The 26,706-nt window shown below is 40.4% G+C and overlaps 1 protein-coding gene across 1 annotated transcript in view; it reads left to right on the forward strand.

The window, feature by feature from the left end:
* Positions 1 to 26,706, forward strand: part of CPB2 (carboxypeptidase B2) — a 54,391-nt gene that overhangs the window by 18,708 nt on the left and 8,977 nt on the right. Inside the window, exons 3-10 of the mRNA XM_055127390.1 lie at positions 4,183 to 4,258; positions 6,553 to 6,677; positions 7,932 to 8,040; positions 10,193 to 10,294; positions 11,046 to 11,150; positions 20,397 to 20,507; positions 21,842 to 21,935; positions 25,517 to 25,719. Coding sequence (XP_054983365.1) covers positions 4,183 to 4,258; positions 6,553 to 6,677; positions 7,932 to 8,040; positions 10,193 to 10,294; positions 11,046 to 11,150; positions 20,397 to 20,507; positions 21,842 to 21,935; positions 25,517 to 25,719 — 925 coding nt within the window. The remainder of the gene's footprint in view (positions 1 to 4,182; positions 4,259 to 6,552; positions 6,678 to 7,931; positions 8,041 to 10,192; positions 10,295 to 11,045; positions 11,151 to 20,396; positions 20,508 to 21,841; positions 21,936 to 25,516; positions 25,720 to 26,706) is intronic.

Consider the following 26,706-nt stretch of genomic DNA (forward strand, 5'->3'; position numbering starts at 1 on the left):
CCATCCTGCAGAATTTGGTATGTGGGCAGGTGGACATGGCTGTCAAAGAGATCTGAGTAGAAGTCGTGAATAATCCTCTCTATTGCCTTTCTGTAATATGTCATAGATCCATTGGGACATCGAAGGGCAGTCATCTTGGTCTTGTAGTTGGCGAAGGACAGGCGAGCATTGCGAATACTTTTACCAGCTTTTGCTGCACTGGTCAACACTGCTGCTCTTCTCTCTTTGAGGTCTTTCTTTATCGCATCTCTGCACAGCTTTGTGAGCTCGGACGTTAGCTTGTGGTTGCCTGAGGCTCGCGGCAAACCACATTGACGAATGAGCTCGAGAGTTTCCGAAGACAGGCATCTGTTTGTGGCTTTCTCACTCTCGGCATTCTTTGCACAGACATGGAGGTGCTGAAATCAGTTGACAAGGACAGCATCTTCCCACATTGGTGCAATAGTGCCAAAGAGCTCCCAGTTGGTGGTCATTCTGGGAGTTGCCTTCTTAGACTTAAATTTTGCAGACTTTTCTCCCTGCTCTGTGAAGTAGAATTTTGCACGAAGGAGACGGTGGTCCAATCCTGTTTGGAATTTTGGGACAACAGCGACATCGGTCAGACAAAACCTTCGATTGAATATGATGTGGTCAATTTCATTGTCCACCAGAACTGTCCACCGGGAGACTTCCATGTCCAGCGTTTAGATTCGGCCTTCTGGAACTGTGAGTTACCATGGATGGTCTTGGTCAACATGATGAATTCAGACAGTCTCTCGCCCTGATCGTTCCATTCTAGGCCATGTGTCCCAATGTGGAGTTCTTCGGGCGACCTTCTCGGGCCTATCTTGGCATTAAAAATCACCAACAATGATCTTGTAGAAGGTGTGGTCTTCTTCATAGGACTTCTCCAGTTCTATGTAGAACCTCTCAATTTCTTCTTCATCGTAGTTGGAAGGTGGTGCATAGACGATGAAGATAGAAACTGTAGGCAGTGAGCCACATCTATTCAAGCGTAATCGTCCAATTCAGGTTGTTAGGCATTCGAATGAATCAATGCTCATGGCCAAGATTGTGTTGACAAGGACACCAACGCCACCAACGCCTCTGTTGTCGCATGTTCCGAGGAACAATTCTTCTCCAGTGTCGAAAATGGCATGATCTGACTGATTCTCCTCATTTTGGTCAGACCAATGATGTCGTACTTGATCTTCTGCGCTTACACCATTATTACTGCACCCATTATTCCCGCACTATGTTTGATAGCGTTCAAATTTGGTGTGAACCATGGTAACACACCTAGGGGCGATTGGAGGCCACCCTAAAAGCCTCCATCCCTCTCGGAGAGTCTGGCAAGCTACCGAGAGTATCCCGCCTGCACAGCAAAGCCTAGCAAGCTACCCATTGCGTATTCGATATGCCAACAGCAGTAACAACAATTGGCCTCATTAACCTGTCACTGAAAGAACCCCCAATACAGCAGCATTAAGAAAGATGAGCAAAGAGAGGCTGAAAAAATCTCTGGGATGAACTAGATTGCCAAAATGAAGAAAGACTAAAATGATTGTCTGTACTTTCAATGCACGGACACTGGCATCAGAAGCATCCATAAAGAAACATAATAAGAAAAAAACAAATGGCTAAAAGCAACAGTCCCTGAGAGTTGGCGTATACAACTGAGCTTACTGGAGATGTGGAGGTTGGAAGGGGCAGGTAGGAGTGGACCTTGGGACACTGGTGTTGGGTGTGGTGTTAGAATATTGCATACATGAAACTATTATTAAGAGTATTATAAATCATGTTGCATGAATAACAAGAGAAAAAAAGACAACGTTGAGTGGAAAAGCAGTTCACAGGAGAATACAGTAGAACAACTTTGAAATTAAATCAAACAAATATAAACATAAACCTTAAGAATTATTTTATACAATATCTCAGACTTTTGAGTCTCTTGCCTACACGACTGGCTGTCTTCCCCGGGGCCCCTCGAAAGGGATGAGCTCCAGCTTCCCTCCCCGCCCCGAGCAGAGCTTCCAGCGGCTGAAGACCACTGGAACTTAGCCACAGCCATGCTCAAGGCCCCTCTCCACACATTTGGACAAGCCTCATGCATGAAGGTACTGGCAGAGGAACCCAGGTGTGTGTAATCCCAGGTGAGTGTAACGGCCAACATCCAGAGACTTAAAAGCAAGCTCCCAGAAGCTCCAATATCTTGTAACCTACTTCTCCCTCTGGGAGAAACTGGCAAGCTACTGAGAGTTTCCTGCTCACATGGGAGAGCCTCGCAAGCTTCCCATGGTGTATCCATATGCCAAAGCCAATAATAAGCTGGGTCTCATTCCCCTGACCCTGAAAGAGCCTCCAATGCAGCATCGTTGAAAAGGCTGAGTAGAGAGAGTTTTCTAAAATCTCAGGGATAGGAAGAATGGAGAGGTTACTGAGACTGCTCAAGAAATTCGATGATCAACGGGATTTCGTGATCGTGATCGTGATCTCGGACATAAAATAGGGGCTGGAGCAATAGCACAGCAGGTAGGGCATTTGCCTTGCACACAGCCGACCCAGGGTTTGATTCCCAGCATTTTATATGGTCCCCCAAGCACCACCAGGAATAATTCCCGAGTGCAGAACCAGGAGTAACCTCTATGCATCGCCGGATGTGACCCAAAAAGCAAAAAATAAAATAAAATAAATAAAATCAAGAGATTGAGACAAAGTTTAGTGCAGTGGCTTCAGGTTGGGGAGGTGCACACAGAATCTCCCAATCACCTGTAGCACTGTAGCACTGTCTTCCCATTGTTCATCGATTTACTCGAGTGGGCACCAGTAACATCTCCATTGTGAGACTTGTTGTTACTGTTTTTGGTATTTCAAATATGCCACGGGTATCTGGCCAGGCTCTGCCATGTGAGCCGGATACTCTCGGTGGCTTGCTGGGCTCTCCGAGAGGGACAGAGGAATCTAACCCGGGTTGGCCGAGTGCAAGGAAAACACCCTACCTGCTGTGTTATTGCTCTGCCCACCTATAAGGTTGAATTCTATGTGCAGCAATGGGTTCACAGGCTTTCTTATTATTTTAATCTTGTGTAACATAAATATTCACTTATGCTTCAAATATTTAATTTTTAAAATTAAAACACACAAGCACATGGGTAGGGGGGAAGTAGAAAATGCTCTGCAAAGTGATTCCCACTTGAGAACTGTTGATTTTGCAATTGCTTAGGAACAAAAAGAATTAGAAGATAATATTTTCTCTCTCTCTCTCTCTCTCTCTCTCTCTCTCTCTCTCTCTCTCTCTCTGTCTTTCTTTCTCCACCTCTCTCATTCTTGTTGTGAAGGACTCTCTGTGGTTCCTATAAAGGAGGGCGGAGCAAAGAGATGAAAGAGATGGGATAACGGGGAGAGAGGAGTAAGAGGGAGGAGAGCCATGTGGTGCCAAGGATCAAACTCAGGGCCTAGCACTTGTGAATCTTGTGTTCTACCACTTGAGCCACATCCCACACCCACACTACATTTTTAAAAAACGTATTATTCTTTTTACTTAAAGACCATGATTTAAAAACTTGTTCTTAATACAGTTGTTTCAAGAACTCAATATTCCAATACCCATCCCTCCGCCAGAGTGATCTTCCCTCCACCAATGTCCCCATATTCCCTTCCCACTCCACAAGCCTCCTGCCTCCCTTAGCCGCACATAACACATTTACTTCATGTTTTTTGTTACAAAAAAATGGAAAATGGAATGATCAGAAAATTGACCAATGAAAGTCAAGTTGTGATCATTGCTGTATCTCATGGCGGTGTTAATAAAGTCGTTGTTTGAGGATTTGCTGGGCTGCTTGGTGCGGGCTGGGCCTCTGTGTTTCTGTTTTTGCTCATTGAGCTCAATGGTATTGCTGGGTCAAATGGGAGCTCAATTTCTAATGTTTTGAGAAGTGTCCATATTGTTTTCCAGAAGGGCTGAACCAGTCGGCATTCCCACCAGCAGTATAGAAGGGTCCCTTTCTCCCCACATCCTCTCCAACAGTAGTTGCTTTTTGTTCTTTTACGCCCCACTATTTTTAACACTTAGTCTGTAGTGTGATCTTCTTTCCATAAAATACTTTTTTCTTTTTTACAGTTACCTAGAGGTCTCTCCCCGTATAATTTATCCCATTTTCACTTTTCTATTAACTACAAAAATCATGTTTATTTTTTTCCCAGTGGCCAGGTCTTATCTGCTCTTCCTAGGACTTCTTGGCAAGTTCAACTCCTCCAGAATTTTACTACAATCTATGAGGTAATTCCTCCCTTATTTACCTTTAACTAATTTTATTTGCTCGAGCAAATCCATGAGCAATGGGATGACAGTGACAGTGACTGATTTTATTTGGTGTATGCATTGTGTTCCATGCTCTCTCCTGTATCTTTGATTTAGATCTAGCAGGTAGAACCTCCCTTCTTATTTCTTGCTGCCTTCCCATAGTTGCATGACCTGGCTTATTCCCAGAATCAGTATTCTTCATGCGATTGGTTTGCTGCAATAGTACCTTGAGATAAAAAAAAAATATATATGCTTACAAAGAGGTTTTGAGAACCAAAACCCAGAAAACATGAGTTATAAAACAATGATCCTTAACCAAAAGGTAAGCATCAAAAACTCAGGGGAGAACTTATGAAAATTTCCATACCTGTCCCAAAATGTCTGAACGTATAGAAAATTAATGTTATAAAATATCCTGGTAGAACATGGATGGTTCCATGCTCATTAGCTTGAGTTCTCCAAGAAGTGGACATCACAACCCAACCAGAGATGTGTGAGATTTACTGAAAAGAGGGTTTTGAAGCAAGAAGAACGAAGCTGATGATGGTAGGGAGTGTTATCAGGTCTAAAGACAGCTGTAGGTCTGGCTAGAGAAGGCAATTTTTGCATAAAAAAACTCGCTTGCTAGCCTGCAGGGCAGTTCTGATAAAGGTGTAGTTAGTTGTGAATCCTTTTCTGGTAGAGGTTTGTGTTCATATGCCATATGCAGAGTCATTGATTTCTGAGGCCCTGGGCAGCAGGTCCTCAGTATTTGGTCTCCCATGTATCAAGAGGGACAGCAGCTGGCAAAGTCAATCAGCTCTGCACCCTTGAGCAGGAAAGCTGAACAGTGCCTTTTCCTTGCATGGCAGGGTCAGAGGAAATATCACAAGAGGATGAGTCAGATTTATAATTTAGTTCTTATTCTTCCACTTCTACTAGGTAAGTGATTTTAGACAATTTAGCTATGTGTCTTAATTTCTTCATCTGAACAATGAAAATACTATTATCTGCCTACTCTAATACCAAAGTGATATGATGTTGATAAAGGAAGGGAGAAAGTAAAGTTTGAAAAATTGCAGTAGGGCACTGAGACAAGTCAAAGGATGGATTTGATCTGCAGCACTGCCTGGTTTTATAAGCACCATGGAATGTAACTACCAGAACCAAGCTGAGAATTGCCCCTGAACCCAGCTGAATTTGGCCATCAAAAAAGGAATGAAGGAAGAAGAAAGAAAGAAAGAAAGAAAGAAAGAAAGAAAGAAAGAAAGAAAGAAAGAAAGAAAGAAAGAAAGAAAGAAAGAAAGAAAGAAAGAAAGAAAGAAAGAAAGAGAGAGAGAGAGAAAAAGAAAGAAAGAAAGAAAGAAAGAAAGAAAGAAAGAAAGAAAGAAAGAAAGAAAGAAAGAAAGAAAGAAAGAAAGAAAGAAAGAAAGAGAGAGAGAGAGAGAGAAAGAAAGAGAGAGGGAGAGAGAGGGAGGGAGGGAGAGAGGGAGAGAGGAAGAGAGGAAGGAAGGAAGGAAGGAAGGAAGGAAGGAAGGAAGGAAGGAAGGAAGGAAGGAAGGAAGGAAGGAAGGAAGGATGGAAGGAAGGAAGGAAGGAAGGAAGGAAGGAAGGAAGGAAGGAAGGAAGGAAGGAAGGAAGGAAGGGAGGGAGGAAGGAAGGAAGGGAGAGAAAGAAAGAATACAATAAGATTTTTTAATGTGGATATTCTTAGGAGAGCATTATCCAAGAATATAACTACACTAGCTATAATAACTATATTAAAGGAAAATAATATAATAACAGCAATGATACAAAAATTTTACTCAAGTAAAATTAACTTGTCACTTGTCATCCTGTTGCTCATCGATATGCTTGAGCGGGCACCAGTAAAGTCTCTATTGTGAGACAGATTGTTACTGTTTTTGGCATATTGAATACACCACGGATAGCATGTCATAAAATTTCTTTCTAGACAAAGCTTCTATTCCCATTTAAACATCTGGTATATGCATTTCATTTTTGCATCTGTGTCATACATCTGTGTCATTCACTCATTTCCTCTGGTCTTACTAAATATTTATTGAGTGCCCAATATGTTCCAGGCCCTCTTTAGTAGCTGAGGTTACAGAAAAGAATAAAACAAGTTCCCTGCAAAATAAACGTTTATATTGTTTGTGTGAAAGGGGACCAGTGGCCAGAAATGTCTTTTTCACTTTCATTACAGATACACTTTTATGGTTTAGCTACAGATGGAGGATGGTACTAACAGCAGTTTTTGTTTTATCAATTTCTCCCCTTTGAAACTGCAGATTGTTCTCTGGCAGCCAGTAACAGCTGAATTTATTGCAAAGAATAAAGAAGTCCATTTTTTTGTGAATGCATCTGATGAAAGCGATGTAAAAGCCCACTTAAATGAGAGCAGAATTCCATTCAGGTAGGCATCATTCAATATTTATTGAGTAGCTGTTATAAGCCCCTGTTGTGCATTTCACTAGAGAATCGTATAATTGCTTCCTGGAAAAGTAAATACATTAAACCTGGCAACATGGAAATCTCTGAAGCGGAGTGGTGCGGAGGCCCAGGTGGCTGGATCTGTGACCTTGGATTAAGGGTTCAGCCTCTTGGGACTTCTGTCCCTTAACTGAAAATGACTGCTATACCGGCCTGTAGAGCTGCCTACTCGCTTCCATCTCATTGTTCCCTTACTCTGTATCAGACTTAGGAGCACAGTTGTCACTTACTTGATTAGACTTTGATATCTCTGGAGAAAGCAGCCTCTAAAGGAAATCTTAACTTTCTTCGCAAGTTCAGTGAACATTCCTGCATGTCCACGAGCCATTCTACATACAGATTTACCTCACTATGCTAAAATTGAGTAATCCCCTTTGCTAGGTTATGTTTGGTGTCTGGGAATGCCATCACCATTAATTGATATATAAAAATAAATTCTTTGTCAATGTCACTGTCATCCCATTGTTCATTGATTTGCTTAAGCGGGCACCAGTAACGTCTCCATTGTGAAACTCGTTCCTACTGTTTTTGGCATATCGAATATGCCACAGGTAGCTTGCCAGGCTCTGCCATGTGGGCGGGATACCCTCAGTAGCTTGTCAGGCTCTCCAAGAGGGACGGAGGAATCGAACCCAGGTCGACCACATGCAAAGCAAACGCCCTACCCACTGTGCTATCGCTCCAATCCAACCCAGAGTAACATTGTATTATTCTATTTTGATATGTCAAAAACAGTAACAAGTCTCACAATGGAGACGTTACTGGTGCCCGCTCAAGCAAATCGATGAACAGCTGGGACGACAGTGCTACAGTGCTACTCTGGGTCAAAGAACACTGTTCATTGATCTAAATATTCACATAAAAGGCTCAGAAGACTCATGATTAAGAAATGCTGATAATGGTGAAAAGGGATGAGATTTGGTAAAAACGTGACATGCAGGAGAAAGCTACTTTCTCTCCAGTGCCCACCAGGGTTCTGTCAAGAGGGTTTCAGATTTTCCATTTATCCTACTCCTAGATGCTGTTATGTTCACCCTGAGTAACTTTTCCTTGCTAGAATTCTTAGCAATTTCTCCCCTTTGCTCATCTGGGAATGTTGTGTTTGCAGTGATTGCTTGCTGAGGGGAAAATCTGAGGTTTTCTTGGAAACCAGATCACCTTCTGTTTCATTCCCTAGGGTTTTGGTGGAAGATGTGGAAAGTCTCATCCAACAGCAGACTTTTAATGACACACTCAGCCCCCGGGCCTCCTCCTCCTACTATGAACAGTACCACTCACTAAATGAAGTAAGCCATCACACTTCTCTCCAAATAGCTATTTTCATTTAACCAGAATTGCCATTGCAACCATGGGAAATGATGAGAGAATCATAATCCATGAGATGAGGTAAGTAAGGAATCATGCTGGGGTTGATTCAATGATGGTAATTCATCCTTTCTTCAATATCTTCCTAGGAATATTGCTCCATATCTGGAAAGTGGTGCTAAGCAGCTTCTGGTCTACAGCTAAGCAAACTCCCATGCTAAACATTGCATGCTCAGGAACAATAGAAAATGAAAAATAGAGTCTCGTAATTGAAATTGTGATCGAAAAATGGACAGTTCAATTAATCACATCTCTTTGGACCAGACTCCTATTGTACTCTTGCTAAATAATTTCTACATTATTTCACTAAAGTACATTTTATTCTCCTGAAGAGGAATCTGTGTAAACTGATGATTATGGTTATGATGATGATGATGATGATGATGATGATGATGACGACGTCTGTTTAAGAAATTATTTTTTTTCTACCAGCATTTACAGGTTCCAATTTCCTAGAGGGAACTTGAGTAAAATGTCAATGTTCAGTTGACCTCCATAAACTTACACATAAGACAATAAGAATTAGTTGCCAATGTTTGTTGGTTGAAAGGGTCAACGCCTGAAAGAATTTTCTTTTTTTATATGGTGCCCTTCAAGTAGTAAAATCTCCATATCTACCTTTGATTTTTTCATAGGCATAAGCTACTGTGTCCCTTAATATTAGCATTATTTTTTATCATTTTTGACTCAGTGCCCAGAAACAGCTGAGAAACATTCCATGGTTTTAATTACAACAATGACTTAATAAGAATCAATTCTCTATTTAATCTTCAAAAGCATCTGTTCCTTTCCAGTTAGTGAAAGCATACTTCGGCCTGCTTTCAGAATGTATGTGTCAGGTTGATTGATGGGGGTCTTAAAACTCCATCCTCTTCCTTTACTTTTCCTCCCCGGCCCCTGGCTTCTCCACAAGACCATCTCCCTCCAGTCTGCCGTCTGCACAGCATCAGCAAGCACCATGCCCAGAGTACAGCAGCCAGGCAGGAAGGGCGAGCAAACCAGACAGTGTGAATGTGGCACCGCTATGTGGAGTTCATTGGGAAGAAGAAAATGCCTTAAAGAAAAGTCTTTCTTTAGTCTTTCTTTAGTACAGAAACAATTTATGTGAGAGAATTCCTAATGATTAATCTCCAATATTATAAATAATATCAGGTCATCCTCCAGGGACTATTTTTTTTTAATCACCATGTGGAAAGTTACAAAGCTTTCAGGCTTAAGTCTCAGTTATACAATGGTCGAATACCCATCCCTTCACCAGTGCACATATTTCACCACCAAGAGCCTCAGTATACCTCCCCTCCATCCCCACCCCCCCCCGCCTGTGTAGCTGATAATTTTCACTTTACTTTCTCTTTACTTTGATTACATTCAATATTTCCACAAAAAACTCACTATTATTGTTTGGAGTTTCCACCCCAAAATCAGACCTGCTGAAAAGGAAGCATTTGATAATTTGTTTTCCATTGCTGAGAATGAAGACTTATGAGATCAAGTGAACCTCTATCGTGCAGTTTTGGATTTCTGTATTTTAGTATTTTAGTAACTAAGTCCAGGGAAATTTCTGCCAGTACCTCTCTTTAGTGGTCCTTATAAGTTGGCGGTCGCCATGCCTTTCCCCCCACCCCCCCGGAAAAGAAAAGTCGAGAAAGAAAAACCTTTCCCCCCCTGGGGCGGCATGGGGCCATGGCTTAGTTCACAGTCTAGAGACATTTCTGCAAGAAGCTGCTTGTACCAAAAATAGTTTTGCTGGCCTCCAGGGTCATGGTCATCCAGCAATGGAGAGGCCACACACGTGCGGCTACTCGGGTCACATCTTGGCGGAGAGCGGCCTCCAGGGGACTCTTAACACAATACCCAGCATCAGACCAACACCCACATGTTAAGTTCACTGTAGTTATTCTGCTCTAAGAGAATCCAAGGGTAAGTGATCCTTGCCCTAAGAGTTTGGGGCTTGCATTCTTTCCTGTACAAAAGTCTTTGAGGGTAAACCTTCCCTAGGAGTTATCTTCTTCCTTGTTCACAAACAGGCTTTGAAGTTGTTCTACCACTGACTGCTGGGTTTTGCTTTATTAGATCTATGCTTGGATAGAAGTGATAACTGAGCTGTATCCTGATATGGTTAAAAAAATCCATATTGGATCTTCATTCGAGAAGAACCCGCTTTATGTGTTAAAGGTATGTAAGGGGACAGGCCATTGCTGTCAACTTTGGGGAGTGTGTTAGTTCTCTTATAGCTCTTTTTTTTTTAGTTTTATTATAAACTAGTTCGTTATTATAGTTCTCTTATATCTTTTTTTTCTTTTGCATTCTGGAATCATTTCTGAAATTTAACAGCCAGCTATCTGGGGATAGGTTTCTGCTTTTAAAAATTAAGTTTTCTCCCCAACCCCAGAATTTCTGGGTATTAATCTGAATTGATGAAGACTTGCAGAGCCACCTGCAGTGAGACTTATAATACTCTGAGGTCCCTTGGCGAGTGAATTGGCAAGTCAGATGATGTAAAAGGAGTGCTTCTTAGGGAAATGGTGAGGTAAAATGTGTCCAGGTTTCCTTTTCTCTCTGCTGTACCTTTGATGGAGGTGTCTGCCCAACATACACCCATTTACATCTAATGAAGAGCAAAGTTAAGGTCCGAAAACTAATGCTCAGCCCTGGACATGCAGCTTTGATGTAATTGGATGAAACTTGGTAACTGTGGGGGAACTAAAAGAAGTTTAAGAATCCTGGCTCCAAACTTCATTCTTGATTCTCAATAGCTATGTGACCTTTGCTCTCATCAGCTTTTAATTTTTCTTGAGAATTCTCAAAGGAAATAAGAGAATAATGCATTTTTCATAGATGTGTGGAAAGGATTAAATATTCACACAATACGAATCAAAGTTGTATCCTGAGGCATCTTGTTATTGGTTGTGGTTTTCTTTGCCAGGTTTCTAGTAAAGAACAAAGAGCCAAAAATGCCATATGGATCGACTGTGGGATGCATGCCAGAGAATGGATCTCTCCTGCTTTCTGCTTATGGTTCACAGGCTATGTAAGTATTCACATTCTCTCAGTTCTGAGTTTTTCAATATGTAGCCCAAAAGTACCCATGTCTGTATCAAATGGTCTGTTTATTAACAAGTGTTTTCCCACCTCTCATCCTAGAATTCTCACTTTAAAACTGTGGAGTAGAGGCTTGGAAGTCTGCCACTTTCATGACTTTCCAAAAAAAAATAATAAAACCATCATGCTTGAGAACCAAGACTTTAATACTTTTAACTCACTTTAAAGAATTGTTGGCATTTTCTTTCTAACAGTTCTGGGTGCATCTGAATACTGGGGGTGGAGGGAATTAAGGAATAGTTCATAATTGCAATGTATTTGCTAAATATGAGTAGGAACTGAAACAATTTTCTGCATTATGTCCCAGTTTCTTTTTCTTCTGATTTGAACTATCTATTGCCATATCCTGACCTTGGAGATGGAACATAATTTTCAGCTTTACAGAAGATATCATATTTTCCCATGTGTCATAATAGCAAATTTTGTCCCTGAAAAAAAGACCTTGGCTCCAAAAATCCACATAGAAGACAAAGAGTGTCATATAAGTAGAAATTATAATAACCATAAACTTCTACAATAATTGAAAAGAGTAAAATTTATGCTTTGTCTTTTATAAAATAGGCACACATATCCTCTGCATTGATTTATCCGGAGTCGTTGCCTCTGGAAAAAGAGCTGAAAAATGAGTGTCCTTCTGATAATGGTTATTGTCTCTATTCACACACACAATTACACAAAATAGATGAGTTAGAAAACCAAGAGGTTGTCATTTATATCCATTTGTCTTAGCAAATAAATTCCATGAAAGGTAAAACATATTTCTGCTCTGCTGTGTCTGGACAAATACAACATTGCTACTTTCCCTTATCATCTTCTCTACCTCATGGATTGAGTCTGGCAAAGCATTCTGAGCCCACAGAGTTCCCAGCCACCATCAGTCCTTCCTTTACCTAATTTGAAGAGTACAACTCAATAAACCTTTAGAAACTCAGATATTGGATGATCAGGACCTTTCTTCAAACTGGATAGCTTTCTTTATTTTGGGTAATGAAAGGGGCAGTATTCATGGTGAGAGGAAAGTGCAAAGCAAGAGAAAAAAAATGTTTTTATTCTATCGCTGAATGTACAAAGGACCAGAAAGAAATTTTGTTTTCTACCAACTCATTTCATATTATTGTCATTGCAAAGATTTGTCCTTCCTGATCTGATCACCTCCCTCCTCTGACACTTGCGACCCTCTATCCTACCTCCTTACAGAACCCTCATAAGATTAAATTATTTGTTGCACAAGCTTAAAAATTGCTCATCAGATCCCAGACCTTAGAAGTAAAAAGGGGTGCAAAATACTCAGCTATGAGTTCAAGAACCTGATAGTTGAGTATTTTGTCCCAGCGACATGAATCTGAATTGTCTGGCCTGCGTCCACACAGTTAGTATGCCCTCTGAAAGATAGCCAAGAACCTCTTTTATCGCCTTCCTAAAACTAATCCAAATCATATTTTTACTATTTAATGTTTGGGCCACATCTGGCAGTACTCAGGATTTACTCCTAGTTCTGTGTTCAGAGTTCTCTTCCGGCAGTCAGGTCATACGTGGTGCTGGGGATTTGAATCAGGGTCAGCTGCAAGCAAGACAAACACCATAACCCCAGTACTATCTCTCCAGCTCCCAAATCATCTGACTTTTGTAATAGCACTGTAGCACTATCGTTCTGTTATTCATCGATTTGCTCAAGCGGGCACCAGTAATGTCTCCATTGTGAGACTTGTTGTTACTGTTTTTGGCATATCTAATACACCACGGGTAGCTTGCCAGGCTCTCCGAGAGGGATGGAGGAATCGAACTCGGGTCAGCCGTGTGAAAGGCAAATCCCCTACCCACCGTGCTATCGCTCCAGTCCAACTTTTGTAATGGTTAAGACAGTTGTAAATGAAAAAAATGAAAGAGTACTCTTTAAACTAATATATATGGGCATATTTTTCTATTTAGAAAATAAAGCATAAACAGATGAATTGGAGTCTTACCTTTTATGTCTCTTGAAGAAAACCTACACTTCTACTTCTTCTTTATGCTGATACCACTACTACTCTAAAGATCCTTTTAACACCAAGTGTGTGTGTGTGTGTGTGTGTGTGTGTGTATAAGAAGTGGAGGGGAAGGAGGTGCAGCTTGTTGGGCAGAGGTTCCCCTATCTGAGCAGTTCTGTGGTGAGTCCTTCTAACTCAATTATGCCACTATCGGATAGTCTCAACAACTAAGTTTAAGGGCTCAGTATGTTCTTCCTGCGTATGACATTTGCAAGGCCAGATTGTCTCCTGGGCTTCTGACCAATCAGCGATAATCTAGGGGTTCCCACAACCTCCTTCTCAGGGTCAATTAATTTGCTAGAGTGACTCATAGATCTCAGAGAAAACATTTGTTTAGTGTTGCTAGTTTTATTTTATTTATTTTTTTTATTGAGTCACTGTGACAACAGTTACAAAGCTTTCAGGACTAAGTCTCAGTGCACATGTCCCACCACCAAGAACCCCAGTATGCACCCCCTTCTACTCCCCACTCTGCCTGTGTGGCAGATGATTTTCACTTTACTCTCTCTTTACTTTGATTACATCCAATTTTCGACAGAAAACCCACTATTATTATTTGGAATATTTCCCCCAACAATCAGACCTGCTGAAAAGGCATCATTAGATCATTTGTTTTCTATTGCTGATAATGAAGAACATATGATGTTGCACGGGCTCGAAAAGAGGCCGTGTAGTTTTGGAATTCTGGTATTTTAGTAATTAAGTCCAGAGGTATTTCTGCCAGCAGTCGCTTCATTCCTAAATTGGTTTGTGTGCCTCTGGAATCATGGCTGTTAGGAGGGGAGGAGCTGTTTGTGGGCGGCCGCTCAGGGTCTCAATGGGCGGGGAGCAGAGGCCAGTTCTGCGCCTCCCCATCACGAGATTTCCCTCACACACCATCACTGCAAGCTCCTACCTCTCTGTCCAGCTAACTCTGAAAGGTGGCAGTTGCCATGCGGCCGCAAAGGGGGAAAGGTTGAGGGACAAAAAACCCTTCCCCTCCCGGGGCTGCATGGGGCTGTAGCTTAGTTCACAGTCTAGGAGTATATCTGCCAGCAGCCGCTGCATTCTGAGATTGGTTAGTGTGCCTCTGGGATCATTGCCATTCAGGGGCAGAGGATCCATTCCTGAGTGGTTTTTTGTGTATCACGAAAGGAGAAATAGTCCCGGTCCCCACATACCAGAGCCATGTTAGTAGAAGCTCAGTGTCGCTGGGATTCCATCTATAGAAGGCGGGGACTCTGCACCTTCTCCATCTGGGGCACCCCAGTGTTGTCAGCCTGTTCTGGGGTCTGAAGGATTCTCCGGCTTGCAGTGCACACTGGCCAGGATTCTTCACTGTTAGTGTTGCTAGTTTATAATAAGAGCATATGAGAAAGGATAGATGAAGAGCCATAGGGAAGAGATGTGTAGGGCTACGTGTGGGGCAAGAACCTATGGTGCTTGCATGTTCTCTCTTCTGCCTATTTCCCAATATCTCTACATGTTCTACACCCAGGAAGTGAAGATCCTCTCTAACCTCACTTCTTTGCTTTTTATAATCCAGTATATCATTTGGTTCACATAACCACTGCTCAACTGCCCCTTGTTAAATTTGAAACTTAAACAAATGCTACATGTTTAAGCTGAACTACAACTCCAGTGTCTCAAAGGGTCTAAACACTATATACTAATGGAGTAACTGCTTTATTTCCATAGTATAGCATCTAAATTATGCAAGCATTCACAGAGATAAGTGTAAAAATAGAATTTATAGCTCTTTTCTGTATTTCTAGTGAAAGTGCAAATAGCAGATTATTATTTTAAAATCTTCCATTCATAGTGTCTTGTGTGATTTTATGTACTAATTGGCTCTTTGTCAAAAGTCTTTTGCTTAATTTGTTAGTAGATACTGTTGTGTTTTGAAACCATAATAAAGATAAAGCTACTGTTATCCCCAAGCAAAGTAAGTTGGGAAGATGAGTAATCATCTGCCACAGGCCCAGCTGATAAGAATCAGTCTTTCTATCTCCCACCCCCTAATTATTCACTTGCTGTGTACTCTTTTCTGATACCCTCAACTTCTTTTTCTCAATCTTTTGTAAGAAGAAGAAGCCTCAATTAAGCTAATGAACATACTGGAAAGTTTTTCCTCCAACAATATTGATTTAGGGTCTTTTCTGAATGATGGGAACCAGCCCCAGGTTTGATGCAGGATCTGACAAAGGGGCTTGGTGAGGATTAAGTAAACAAGACAGACATAACAGAGAAAAGCATGGGGTCAGAGAGTCCAGGTTTTCCGTTACATTCTATATTTATTGTCTTAAACCAACAGTCATCAGAAGAACAAAGGCAATTATTTACATATATTTGCCTATCTATGGTAATCTAGCCAAGCTCAGCTTTTATATGTCATGGATAACTACTAGCCCTGTATCTAAAAGACCCTAAACAGTCTTAATTTATGCGTGCTTGGCACACTTCTGCAGCAGCCACAGATGTTTGTTGTCTATTCTATTCTTTCCCATTATATTGCTCTTTCCTGGGTTTTTGCAAGCCTTTTGCATTCTGTTACCTAAACTATCTTTCCTAGGGGCACATCCCATCCTTGGGACTCTTTGCTAGGAGGATGAAGTCCCACATCTGTCAGCAATAATTTCAACAGCTTCCAACTTCATTATGTTATTTATTCACTAGATATAACACCATAACAGTAAATGCATTTACAGAATGCTAATATGAAAATTTACTGGGTAGTGCATGTTTGGAGAGCCCCACGACACTCAGATCATAAACTAATGGTAAAGAATTTGTTCATGTTAAACTTATGAATGTGTTCAACTTAATCAAAAATATGATTTTGAAAAATTATGTCTTTAAACATTGTTGATATTACTGACAGAATTACAATGACTCTTAGAGATTAATAATACTTTAGAAATACGTTTAGATATCCAGATTGAATGCTTTTGAAAGTCTAAGTAACTGGAAAAAAATCCAAGTTGAAAATATATTAGTAACTAATAATGTTATTCGGAAATTCAATTAAGAACATTTCTTGGATTTCTCTATCTGTATGTATCTCTACCCTTATTCCCTACAATGCCTGGAGAGCCAGATATATTTGTCCAATTTCCAAGAACAGTGCAATATTATCCTTCTTTCTTTTGGGGAGGGAGAGGAAGTCATACATCAGCTGTGCTGAGGAATTATTCCTGGATCTGTCTGCGCTCAAGGATCACTCCTTGGCAGTGCTTGAAAGAACATATGTGGTGCCAAGGATCAAAACAGGGTCAGTCACACGTAAGAAAAGTATCCTAACCCTTGCACTATCTCTCCAGCCTCTACCTTATCCTTTATTTTATTTTATTTTATTTTATTTTATTTATTGAGTCACCAAGAGGATGCAGATACAGATTTACACATTTTCGAGCTTGTTTTTACCTCATACAATGTTCAAAAATACATCCCTCCACCAGTGCCCATTCTCCACCACCAATAAACCCAGTATCTCTCCCACCCCCCAATCCCATCTCCCCCCTCCCCCTGCCTCTGTGGCAGGGTATTCCCTTTTTATCTCTCTCTCCAATTGGGTGCTGTGGTTTGCAATAGGTGTATTGAGTTCAGTCTCTATATATATAGGTGTATGTTCAGTCTCTAGTCTACTTTCAGCACACATCTCCCTTCCCGCTCGGGATCTCCAACCACATTTTACTTGGTGTTCCCTTCTCTATCTGAGCTGCCTTTTTCCCCAACATGTGAGACCAGCTTCCAAGCCATGGAGCCAACCTCCTGGTACTCATTTCTACTATTCTTGGATATTAGGCTCTTACTGTTATTTTATATTACACAGATGAGTGCAATCTTTCTATGTCTGTCTCTCTCTTTCTGACTCATTTCACTTAGCATGATAATCATGTTGATTATGATATCAGGTTGATTATGATTATGATAATCATGTTGATTATGATAACCATGTTGATCCACTTATATGCACTTATATCCACTTATATGATCCACTCATAACTTCATTTTTTCTAACAGCTGCATAGTATCCCATTGTATAGATGTACCACAGTTTCTTTAACCAGTCATCTGTTCTAGGGCACTCGTTTTTTTTCCAGATTCTGGCTATCGTAAACAGTGCTGCTATGAACATATAAGTGCAGATGTCATTTCAACTATACTTTTTTGCTTCTCTGGGATATGTTCCCAGCAGTGGTATTGCTGGGTCAAATGGGAGCTCAATATCTAATTTTTTTTTTCTTTTTGGGTCACACCTGGCGATGCACAGGGGTTACTCCTGGCTTTGCACTCAGGAATTACCCCTGGCCGTGCTCAGGGGACCATATGGGATGCTGGGATTTGAACCCGGGTTGGCCGCGTGCAAGGCGCCCTACCCGCTGTGCTATCTCTCCAGCCCCTCAATATCTAATTTTTTAAGAAGCTTCCATATTGTTTTCAAAAAGGGCTGAACCAGTTGGCATTCCCACCAGCAGTGTAGAAGGGTCCCTTTCTCTCCACATCCTCTCCAACAGTGGTTGCTTTTGTTCTTTTGGATGTGTGCCAGTCTCTGTGGTGTGAGGTGGTATCTCATGGTTGTTTTGATCTGCATCTCCCTGATGATTAGTGATGTAGAGCACTTTTTCATGTGTCTTTTGGCCATTCATATCTCTTCCTTGGGAAAGTTTATGTTCATTTCTTTGCCCCATTTTCTGATAGGGTTGGATCTTTTCTTCTTGTAGAGTTCAACCAGTGCTTTATATACCCTTGATATCAATCCCTTATCTGATGTGTATTGGGTGAATATCCTTTCCCATTCTGTAGATCGCCTTTGTATTCTGGTCACTGTATCTTTTGCAGTGCAAAACGATAAGAGAAATAAATCTTACAAAATAAGATTTCTTAGAAAGTTAAGTCCTTTGTGTTTTTCAAGAGATACCAGGAAAAGATAAACTACAGAATGGGAGGAAAATGTTTCAAATCAGAAATGTGATAAAAGAATTGTAATGAAAATATATATATAGAAAACTTACAAATTATTTATTTCAAAAATGGGCAGAATAGCTGAAAAAACAGTCCTACAGATAAGTATACTAATGGCCAATGAGCATTTGAAACATGTTCACCCAATGTCATTCTGCATTAGGGAAATGCAAATGAAAACTACAATGTGACATGTGACATCCCCTCCTTCCGCCCCCCCCACCCTTTCTACAAGTTGTTCCCCATTCTTGTGCTGTAGCCTCCCATATATACAATTTGCACCTTTAGTCTCCTTGAAATAGCCTGTGACCCCTGACTGAGAAATACTGGCCTAGAACATTTAGATATATTTTAGCTATCTAAAGATAAACTAGTCAATTTTTAGCTAACTAACTAATTTAGAACTAAAAGATGTTTTGCCAATGATAGAAAAAATATTTCTTTTGTTGTTGTTGCTGTTTTTTTTGTTTGTTTGAATTAAAATTTAATAAATTTAATTAAATGATATTAAATTAAATTAATTTAAAATAAAAGTAATACCCACTCCCTGTTGTAAATGTACATGCATTAACATATACGGTCGGAGGAGGGGACAGAAAAGTGAGTTCAGTATCTCATCCTAAAAATTCTACTCTTTTGAAAAAATATATATATTTTTGCTTTTTGGGTCACACCTGGCAATGCACAGGGGTTACTCCTGGCTCTGCATTCAGGAATTACTCCTGGTGGTACTCAAGGGACCATATGGGATGCTGGGAATCGAACCCGGGTCGGCCGCGTGCAAAGCAAACGCCCTACCCACTGTGCTATTGCTCCAGTCCTGAAAAAAATATTTCTTGACAACATTCCTTAGATAATGTTTAAAGCAACAAGTAACTGTAAACTCATCCACAACTATAGCAAGTTTTCACAAATGAAGATTTCATAGCAAAGCCTAGTTTTAGGTGAAATTATTTGACTAACTGAAATTTGTCTTTGTGGTTCTCCTGTCACTATGTGTGGTTATTTTGGGGCGAATTTCTCATACCTCTATCTTTGGATCATGTTGAAGTATGTGATCCCAAGTTTGGTATGAGCTAAAATAGAGAGCAGTGTCAGACAAGCCTAATTTGGTAAGTTGTGCCCAATACCCAGGAAAGCTGCCATTGATATTAAAGACAAGTGAACCATTATTTTGAAAGTACACTCAATTGTAACAAAAATTTAGATCCATGAGTTATAAGGAAATCATAAAATTCACCCAGTTTTATCTGGATGTAATACAGGTTAGTTATAATACTGATGTGAATTATTAAAAATAAAAGCTAAAATATACTGCAAGTTTTGTAGTTCTAAAGCAGACCACGTAGATTTAATAAAAAATTATTTTTGTGTCCCACAACTTGGAAACTGGCCTCACGTGCTAGGGGGAAAGGCAGCTCAGATACAGAAGGGAACACCTAGTAGAGAATGTCGTAGGACCCATTGGGTTGGAAGATGCGAGCTGAAAGTAGACTATAGACCGAACATGATGGCCACTCAATACCTCTATTGCAAACTACAACACCCAAACGGAGAGAGAGCAAAGGGGAATGCCCTGCCACAGAGGCAGGGTGGGGTAGTGGGGGATGGTATGGGGGTGGTGAGAGGGATACTGGGATCATTGGTGGAGGTGAATGGGCACTGGTGGAGGGATGGGTAAATGATCACTGTATGAGTGAAATGCAAACACAAAAGTTCATAAGTTTGTAACTGTACATCACAGTGATTCTCTAATAAAAAATTTTTTAAATAAAAAATTTATTTTTGTTTCTTGAAAGAAATCTTAGAAAATTTTTTAATCTGTTTTTTATTTTTCAAGTGAAGACCCTGTGTCTGTCCCATGCCCAAGTTATCTACCAACATTTGACAGCAAAAGACAATGATCAGGTTTTTTTTAAGGATTTAAAACTCTACTGAAAGTTAATCTATAAATATATACATATCAAATGAGTTTTTTTTTAAAAATCAACACTTTTTAGACAAAATTTATGTCAAAGAGTAATATTCATTTTCTTTCTGTTATATTTCCCATGTATTCTGTATGAGTTGGGACTCATTCCTAAGCCTTAAAGTGTATTGAAATGTTTTAAATAAATAATTTTAAAATAATTTAAATAATTGAATGTTCTAAATTTAGAAGGACTTGAAAGAGACATTATTAAACATAATGTTTTTATCTTTAGGTAACACAGTTCTATGAAAAAGAAAGGTTATATACCAGTATTCTGAGGCACGTGGATTTCTATGTTATGCCAGTAGTTAATGTGGATGGTTATGACTTCACATGGAAAAAGGTATGTGAAGGCAAAGAAAAAAAGACATTCCTTCTTTGGAAATATAAGATGCATGAACTGAACTATTCACAAAATCCTATATCACAATGGTTTTATCCTAGAGCACAAATGTTTTATAGCACTGTAGCACTGTCGTCCCATTGTTCATCAATTTGCTTGAGTAGACACAAGTAACGTTTCCATTGTGAGACTTGTTGTTACTGTTTTTGGCATATCGAATACGCCATGGGTAGCTTGCCAGGCTCTGCCATGCAGGCAGGATACTCTTGGCAGTTTTCCGGGCTCTCCAAAACGGATGGAGAAATCGAAACCTGGTTGGGCGTATGCAAGGCAAACGCCCTACCTGCTGTGCTATTGCTCCAGTCCTGTTTTATAATACAAATAATTTAATTTTTAATGTAAGGGTCCTAACATATATAAAAATAGAAATAATGGTAAAGCTCCTCCCTACCCATATATTGAACAATAATTATATCACAGCCAATATTTGCCTACATCTCCCACTTTACCCACATTATTTTAAAACAAATCTCACCTATTCAGAAAATAATCTCAGCAAGTATCATTCCATCAATTATTATTTCAGCATGCACATCAAAAAGTGATCTTTTCATAAAAAATAGCCACAATGCAATTATTCTAAAAATTTTTAAGAATTACTTAACATCATAAGTGTCAAATAGACATATAATTTTCCACTTTATCCTACCTTTATTATGTGGGGGACCTTTCAAGCACTTCTCAGAAAGTTCTGGATGTAATATTGCTTTGCCTATGGTACTAGACACCCCAGTGGTGATTAGGACCTCTAGGGCCACACTTAGTGATACTTGGGGAGGAGGAGAGTGGGCCGGGGACCGTATAGTGTTAGACCAAATGGAACTGGTTATATGCAAGGTATGTGCCTTAAACCCTATACTGTCTTTTGATCCCTATGTATTAACTTAAAAAAAAAACCCTTCATTTCTTTTAGTCAAGATACAGGTAATAATACCTTGTAGTATTATTTGACTTCTATGTTAATCCAAATATTCTCCTTCCATCATTCTTAAAAGGAAACAAGATCAAACAAGACCAATAAGCATCTAAGCAAAACTAAACAAAATTTTTATGTGTGGAGTTTGAAATTGATTAAACGCTTTAATGTTGTTTGATTCAAACGAAACACATTTGAGTAACTATGACTGAGATTCAGCAGGTATATGAAGACAGTGAAAGAATGAAGTGACAGTTTTGAAGGAGAGAAAAACAACCAGGGCCAATTATGCTTAAAAGTTTATCTTGCCTCGAACTACAAACCTCACCCTATGGTTACCTGTATTTTGTTTCTTTAGGATCGGATGTGGAGAAAGAACCGTTCTTTTCATGAAGACAATATTTGTACGGGCACAGACCTGAACAGAAATTTCGCTTCCAAACACTGGTGTGGTAGGTTTTTATTTTGATTCAAACAATGTCTCTTCATTGAAAAGATGCAGGCCTATAAATTCAAACTAATAAAAAGAGAGACCAATCTGAATACAATAAAGCCAGTCAGATTGACACTTTCGACGTGGTACAGTGGGGGTCAGTTGATTATAGAGAATGAGACAAATACACAAGCAGACAGACACAAAAGGATTGTCCAAGCAATGGTTCACCTGGGCAGTTGTGGGAGAGCTCGCACGCTGGCCATTAATTTAATACAACATCATTTCCCCCACCATGGTTGCCAACACATGAATCACTACGTTGTCAGAGATATTAAGGACAATCAGTAAGCACATCAACATTCAATAGTACATTAGGGGCAGAGGCTGGGGCATTCACATAGTCAATGAGCAGGCTCCTGAAAACTGCAATACCAGGGGCTGGAGTGATAGTACAGTGAGTAGGGTGCTTGCCTTGCATGTGGCTCACCTGGGTTGATTGAACCCATATGGTCTCCTGAGCCTGTAGGAAGTGATTTTTTTTGGGGGGTCACACCCAGCGATGCACAGGGGTCACTCCTGGTTCTGCACTCAGGAATTACCCCTGGTGGTGCTCAAGGGACCATATGGGATGCTGGGAATTGAACCCAGGTTAGCTGCTTGTAAGGCAAATGCCCTACCCACTGTGCTATCACTCCAGCCCCAGGAAGTGATCCTTGAGTGCAGAACCAGGAGTAAGCCCTAAGCATCACCAGGTGTGGCTCAAAACCAAAACCAAACAAAAGTATAAAGATAAGACAATTTCCTATTCTACTCTTGCCTATATTGCCTTATATATCAAAAAGACTCTAAACTGTTCCATTCTATTCTTGCCTGGGCATATGTTTGCTGCTCTGTTATGTGCTAAAAAAGAAAAAATGTTTTACCCAGTGGACTGTCCTGACCTTGGGGGTTTTTGTTAGGGGGATGACTTCCTACAACACTGGATTTCTTGCTTTTTGACTTTGGATTCCTGTACACATCATGATGATGATGATGATGGTGATGATGATGATGATGATGATGATGATGATGACGACAGCAACATCAATGATGACAATGACAATGACTAGAAATACCAAACCATATCTGAAAGCTTAATATATGCAGACACTGTGAAAAGCATTTTATATTCATTAGCTCATTGAATCTCCATTAAAACCACATTTAATGTATAATTCACTTAGAAGACAATGAAATTAAGGCATGGATAGGTTTAAAATAATTTAGCCAAGTCCATGTAGCTAGTATATGGCAAAAGTATTATTGAAATCAAGTGATTACATGCTTAGCAATATGCCACATAGCCTTTTATTATAAAGGATTGTTGCCAATAACAGGATCCAATTTGCATCTCCTAAAATAACAGGGTTTACACTTCGTAAGATTGCAGTGAAGATTAAGGGAGAAAGTTCATGTAAATTTTATCCCAGTTCCTCAAATAAAGTATGCCTTCTCTGCATGCCAGCTAGTGGTGATAACTGTCATTAACTTCTTTGTTCAAGAGAACAATAGGACTGAAATTAGATTCCTAATCATTATTAGTGGAGAGATTCAGATTGGCAGAACACAAGTTAAGTCATGGGTAATCAACTGTTTCCAGGAGGAAATTTATTTTTTGACTCAGAGTTCCCTTTCTGTGCCTGGACCAACCCCTGTGCCTTAAGGACATCACTGTATCACTGTATCACTGTCATCCCGTTGTTTGTTGATTTACACGAGTGGGCATCAGTAACATCTCTATTCCTCCCAGCCCTGAGATTTTAGCAGCCTCTCTTTACTCATCTTTCCCAACGATTGGAGGCTCTTTCAAGGTCAGGGGAATGAGACCTATTATTACTGTTTTTGGCATATCAAATATGCCATGGGTAGCTTGCCAGGTTCTGTCAGTGTGGGCAGGGTACTCTTGGTAGCTTGCTGGGCTCTCCGAGAGGTATATCTCTATCTCTATCTCTATCTCTATCTCTATCTCTATCTCTATATATATTACTCTTTAAGGTTTGTTGCCTGATTTGTCTGAACTCCATCAAGTATGGTGTGGTAATTATGGAAAATTTGTAGGAAGTGTCTTATAATGTGTCATATAATGTGTCATGGCTATGGGGGCCTCATTTTATACTCCTGTCTGGGAGGAGCAGCCATTGAGATCTGGAGGGTGGCCGATGAGGAGATTATCTGGTGCCAGCAGGGTGTGGCAAGGTGTGGTTTGTGGATGTGATCCTCGGTCCCTGGAGATTGGGGGATAGTAGACAGAGGATCTCTGCTTCCTCCCGTTGAGTCCAGAGTCCAAGGTCACAATGTTTCACATTATCTGGGTTTCGTGGGACTTCATTCATAGGTGAGGCTCAGCCAGAGCGTCCAGAAAGTGGCTTGGAGTGTGGTGGTGGTTGGGTAGTGGAGGTCGGCTGCCGGGGCTGGGTCCCTTGGGGCAGGGAAGGTTCTCACCTGACCCCCTCTGGGCCGCCCCGAGTGAAAACAGCCTGGCACAGAGTCCAGAAAGCTGCCTTAAGGACATAAAGTAGGATATTTCGAGCCAGATTACCACTCGCAGTCATATGTAATAGAATCTCCCATATTTTCTCAAATGAATGAATAAATGTTGTTATTCTGTCACTAAGTATTTAGTGACATTTTATTTACTATACCACTTTAGTAAGTTAAGGATAGCAACGAAGGCAGATTCTTAGTTCTGAAATGACATATTTTTAATGACTATATTAATTAGTAATTTTTAAGTTAAGTGCACCAGAAAAAAATATACAATGGACTAAATAAAAGGTACTTTATTTGTTCTCACAGAGTTACAGGCTTGGCTGCTTCTCTTGTTTGGTTTTGAGAAAGGCCACCAGTTATGCTAACTCAGATTTAACTCTTGGATCTGAGCTCAGAGATCACTTCTGGCAATGTTTAGGGGACATATGTGAGGTGGGATCAAACTACATCAGCTGTGTGCATGGCAGCGCCTTACCCCATGTGGGTAATCTCTTGAGCCTTTGCTCCTTTTTTCAAGTTTGCAAGAGGGCTGCTCACAGGCACCAAGTTTTGAAGTATCTTCTTATGTGGCTATATAAGATGGGACTTCAACAATGATGGTTGGAGGGATCATTCAGGATGGGAGATGTGTGATCAAAGTAGATAAAGGACCAAATGTGATAGCCTCTCAGTATCTGTATTGTAAATCATAATGCCCCAAAGTATAGAGAGAGTATGGGAGAAATTGTCTGCCATATAGGCAGGTGGAGGGGTGAGATTGGGGAAAGGGATACTGGGGACACTTGTGGTGGAAAATGTGCACTGGTGGAGGGATGGGTGTTTGATCATTGTATGACTGAAACTCAAACATGAAAGCTTTGTAACTATCTCATGATAATTCAATTTTAAAAAATGTGACTTCAAAAGGAACTTAGACAACATTTAACAAACATCAGAGAGGTATTCTTTGCAGGATTATTCTTAGTTTATTTACATAAAATGTTTTAATACAAAGAATACATGGTCTAGTAAATCACAATCTCTAATAATATGAACTTCCCTTTATTTTCTCTATCCATTTCACCCCAGAGGAAGGTGCATCGAGTTACTCATGCTCAGAAGTATATTGTGGGCCTTTCCCTGAATCAGAACCAGAAGTGAAGGCAGTAGCTGATTTCTTGAGAAAAAATGTAAACCACATTAAAGCTTACATCTCTATGCATTCATACTCCCAGAAAATACTATTCCCATATTCCTATAGTAGAAGCAAAAGCAAAGACCATGAGGAATTGGTAAGTGCCACTTCATTATATTTATCACTAGCATTTTGGAAATAGAATCTAATTTCAAGGATTGAAAACTGTCAGAAAAAAATAATTCACCAGATATTTGTTCTACATAGCCTTACCTTGAGGATAGGAACTTCAGTCTTGCAGATGGACTTCCTAAGAAATAATTTCTTCAAGATGCAGGGAGCCATTCTACCTGGACCTGACTTGCAGGAAAAGCCATACGAGGACACACAATGGCAAGAATCCCTGGAGTTAGGCATTTTCTTTGTGGTCCTTAGATTTCTACGCATCATACACAGTCAAGTTCCAGACAACACTCGACAGTTTAGTACCAGAATTTTTTTTAGAGACCACACATGGCTACACTGGGGGCATGCAATATGGGAGATGGAACTTAAGACTCCTACATTCTAGGTGTGTGCTCTCCCACTTGAGCCATATCCAAGGCCCCAGCACTCAGATTTTTTCATATGCTGATCTCCCTGACCCTAAGGCAGGATTCTATTGTTTTGTTTACATCATCATCATCATCATCATCATCATCATCATCATCATCCCTTTGATCATCGAATTTCTTGATAGGTCTCAGCAACCTGTCCATTCGTCCTATCCCTGAGATTTTAGAAGCCTCTCTCTACTCGGCCTTCCCAACGATGCCGTATTAGAGGCTCTTTCAGGGTCAGGGGAATGAGACCCAACTTGTTACTGACTTTGGCATATGAATACACCATGGGAAGCTTTCGAGGCTCTCCCATGTGGGCAGAAAACTCTGAGTAGCTTGCCAGTTTCTCCCAGAGGGAGAAGTAGGTATAATATATCGCTTCTGGGAGCTTGCTTTTTAGTCTCTGGATGTTGGCTGTTGATGGGATTACACACACCTGAGTTCCTCTGCAGGTACCTTCATGCATAAGGTTCGTCTGAACGTGTGGAGCGGGGCCTTCAGCATGGCTGTGGCTAGGTTCCAGAGGTCTTCTGCTGCCGGGAGAC

Source organism: Sorex araneus, chromosome 1, assembly GCF_027595985.1.
Source record: "Sorex araneus isolate mSorAra2 chromosome 1, mSorAra2.pri, whole genome shotgun sequence".
Classification (NCBI taxonomy): Eukaryota; Metazoa; Chordata; class Mammalia; order Eulipotyphla; family Soricidae; genus Sorex; species Sorex araneus.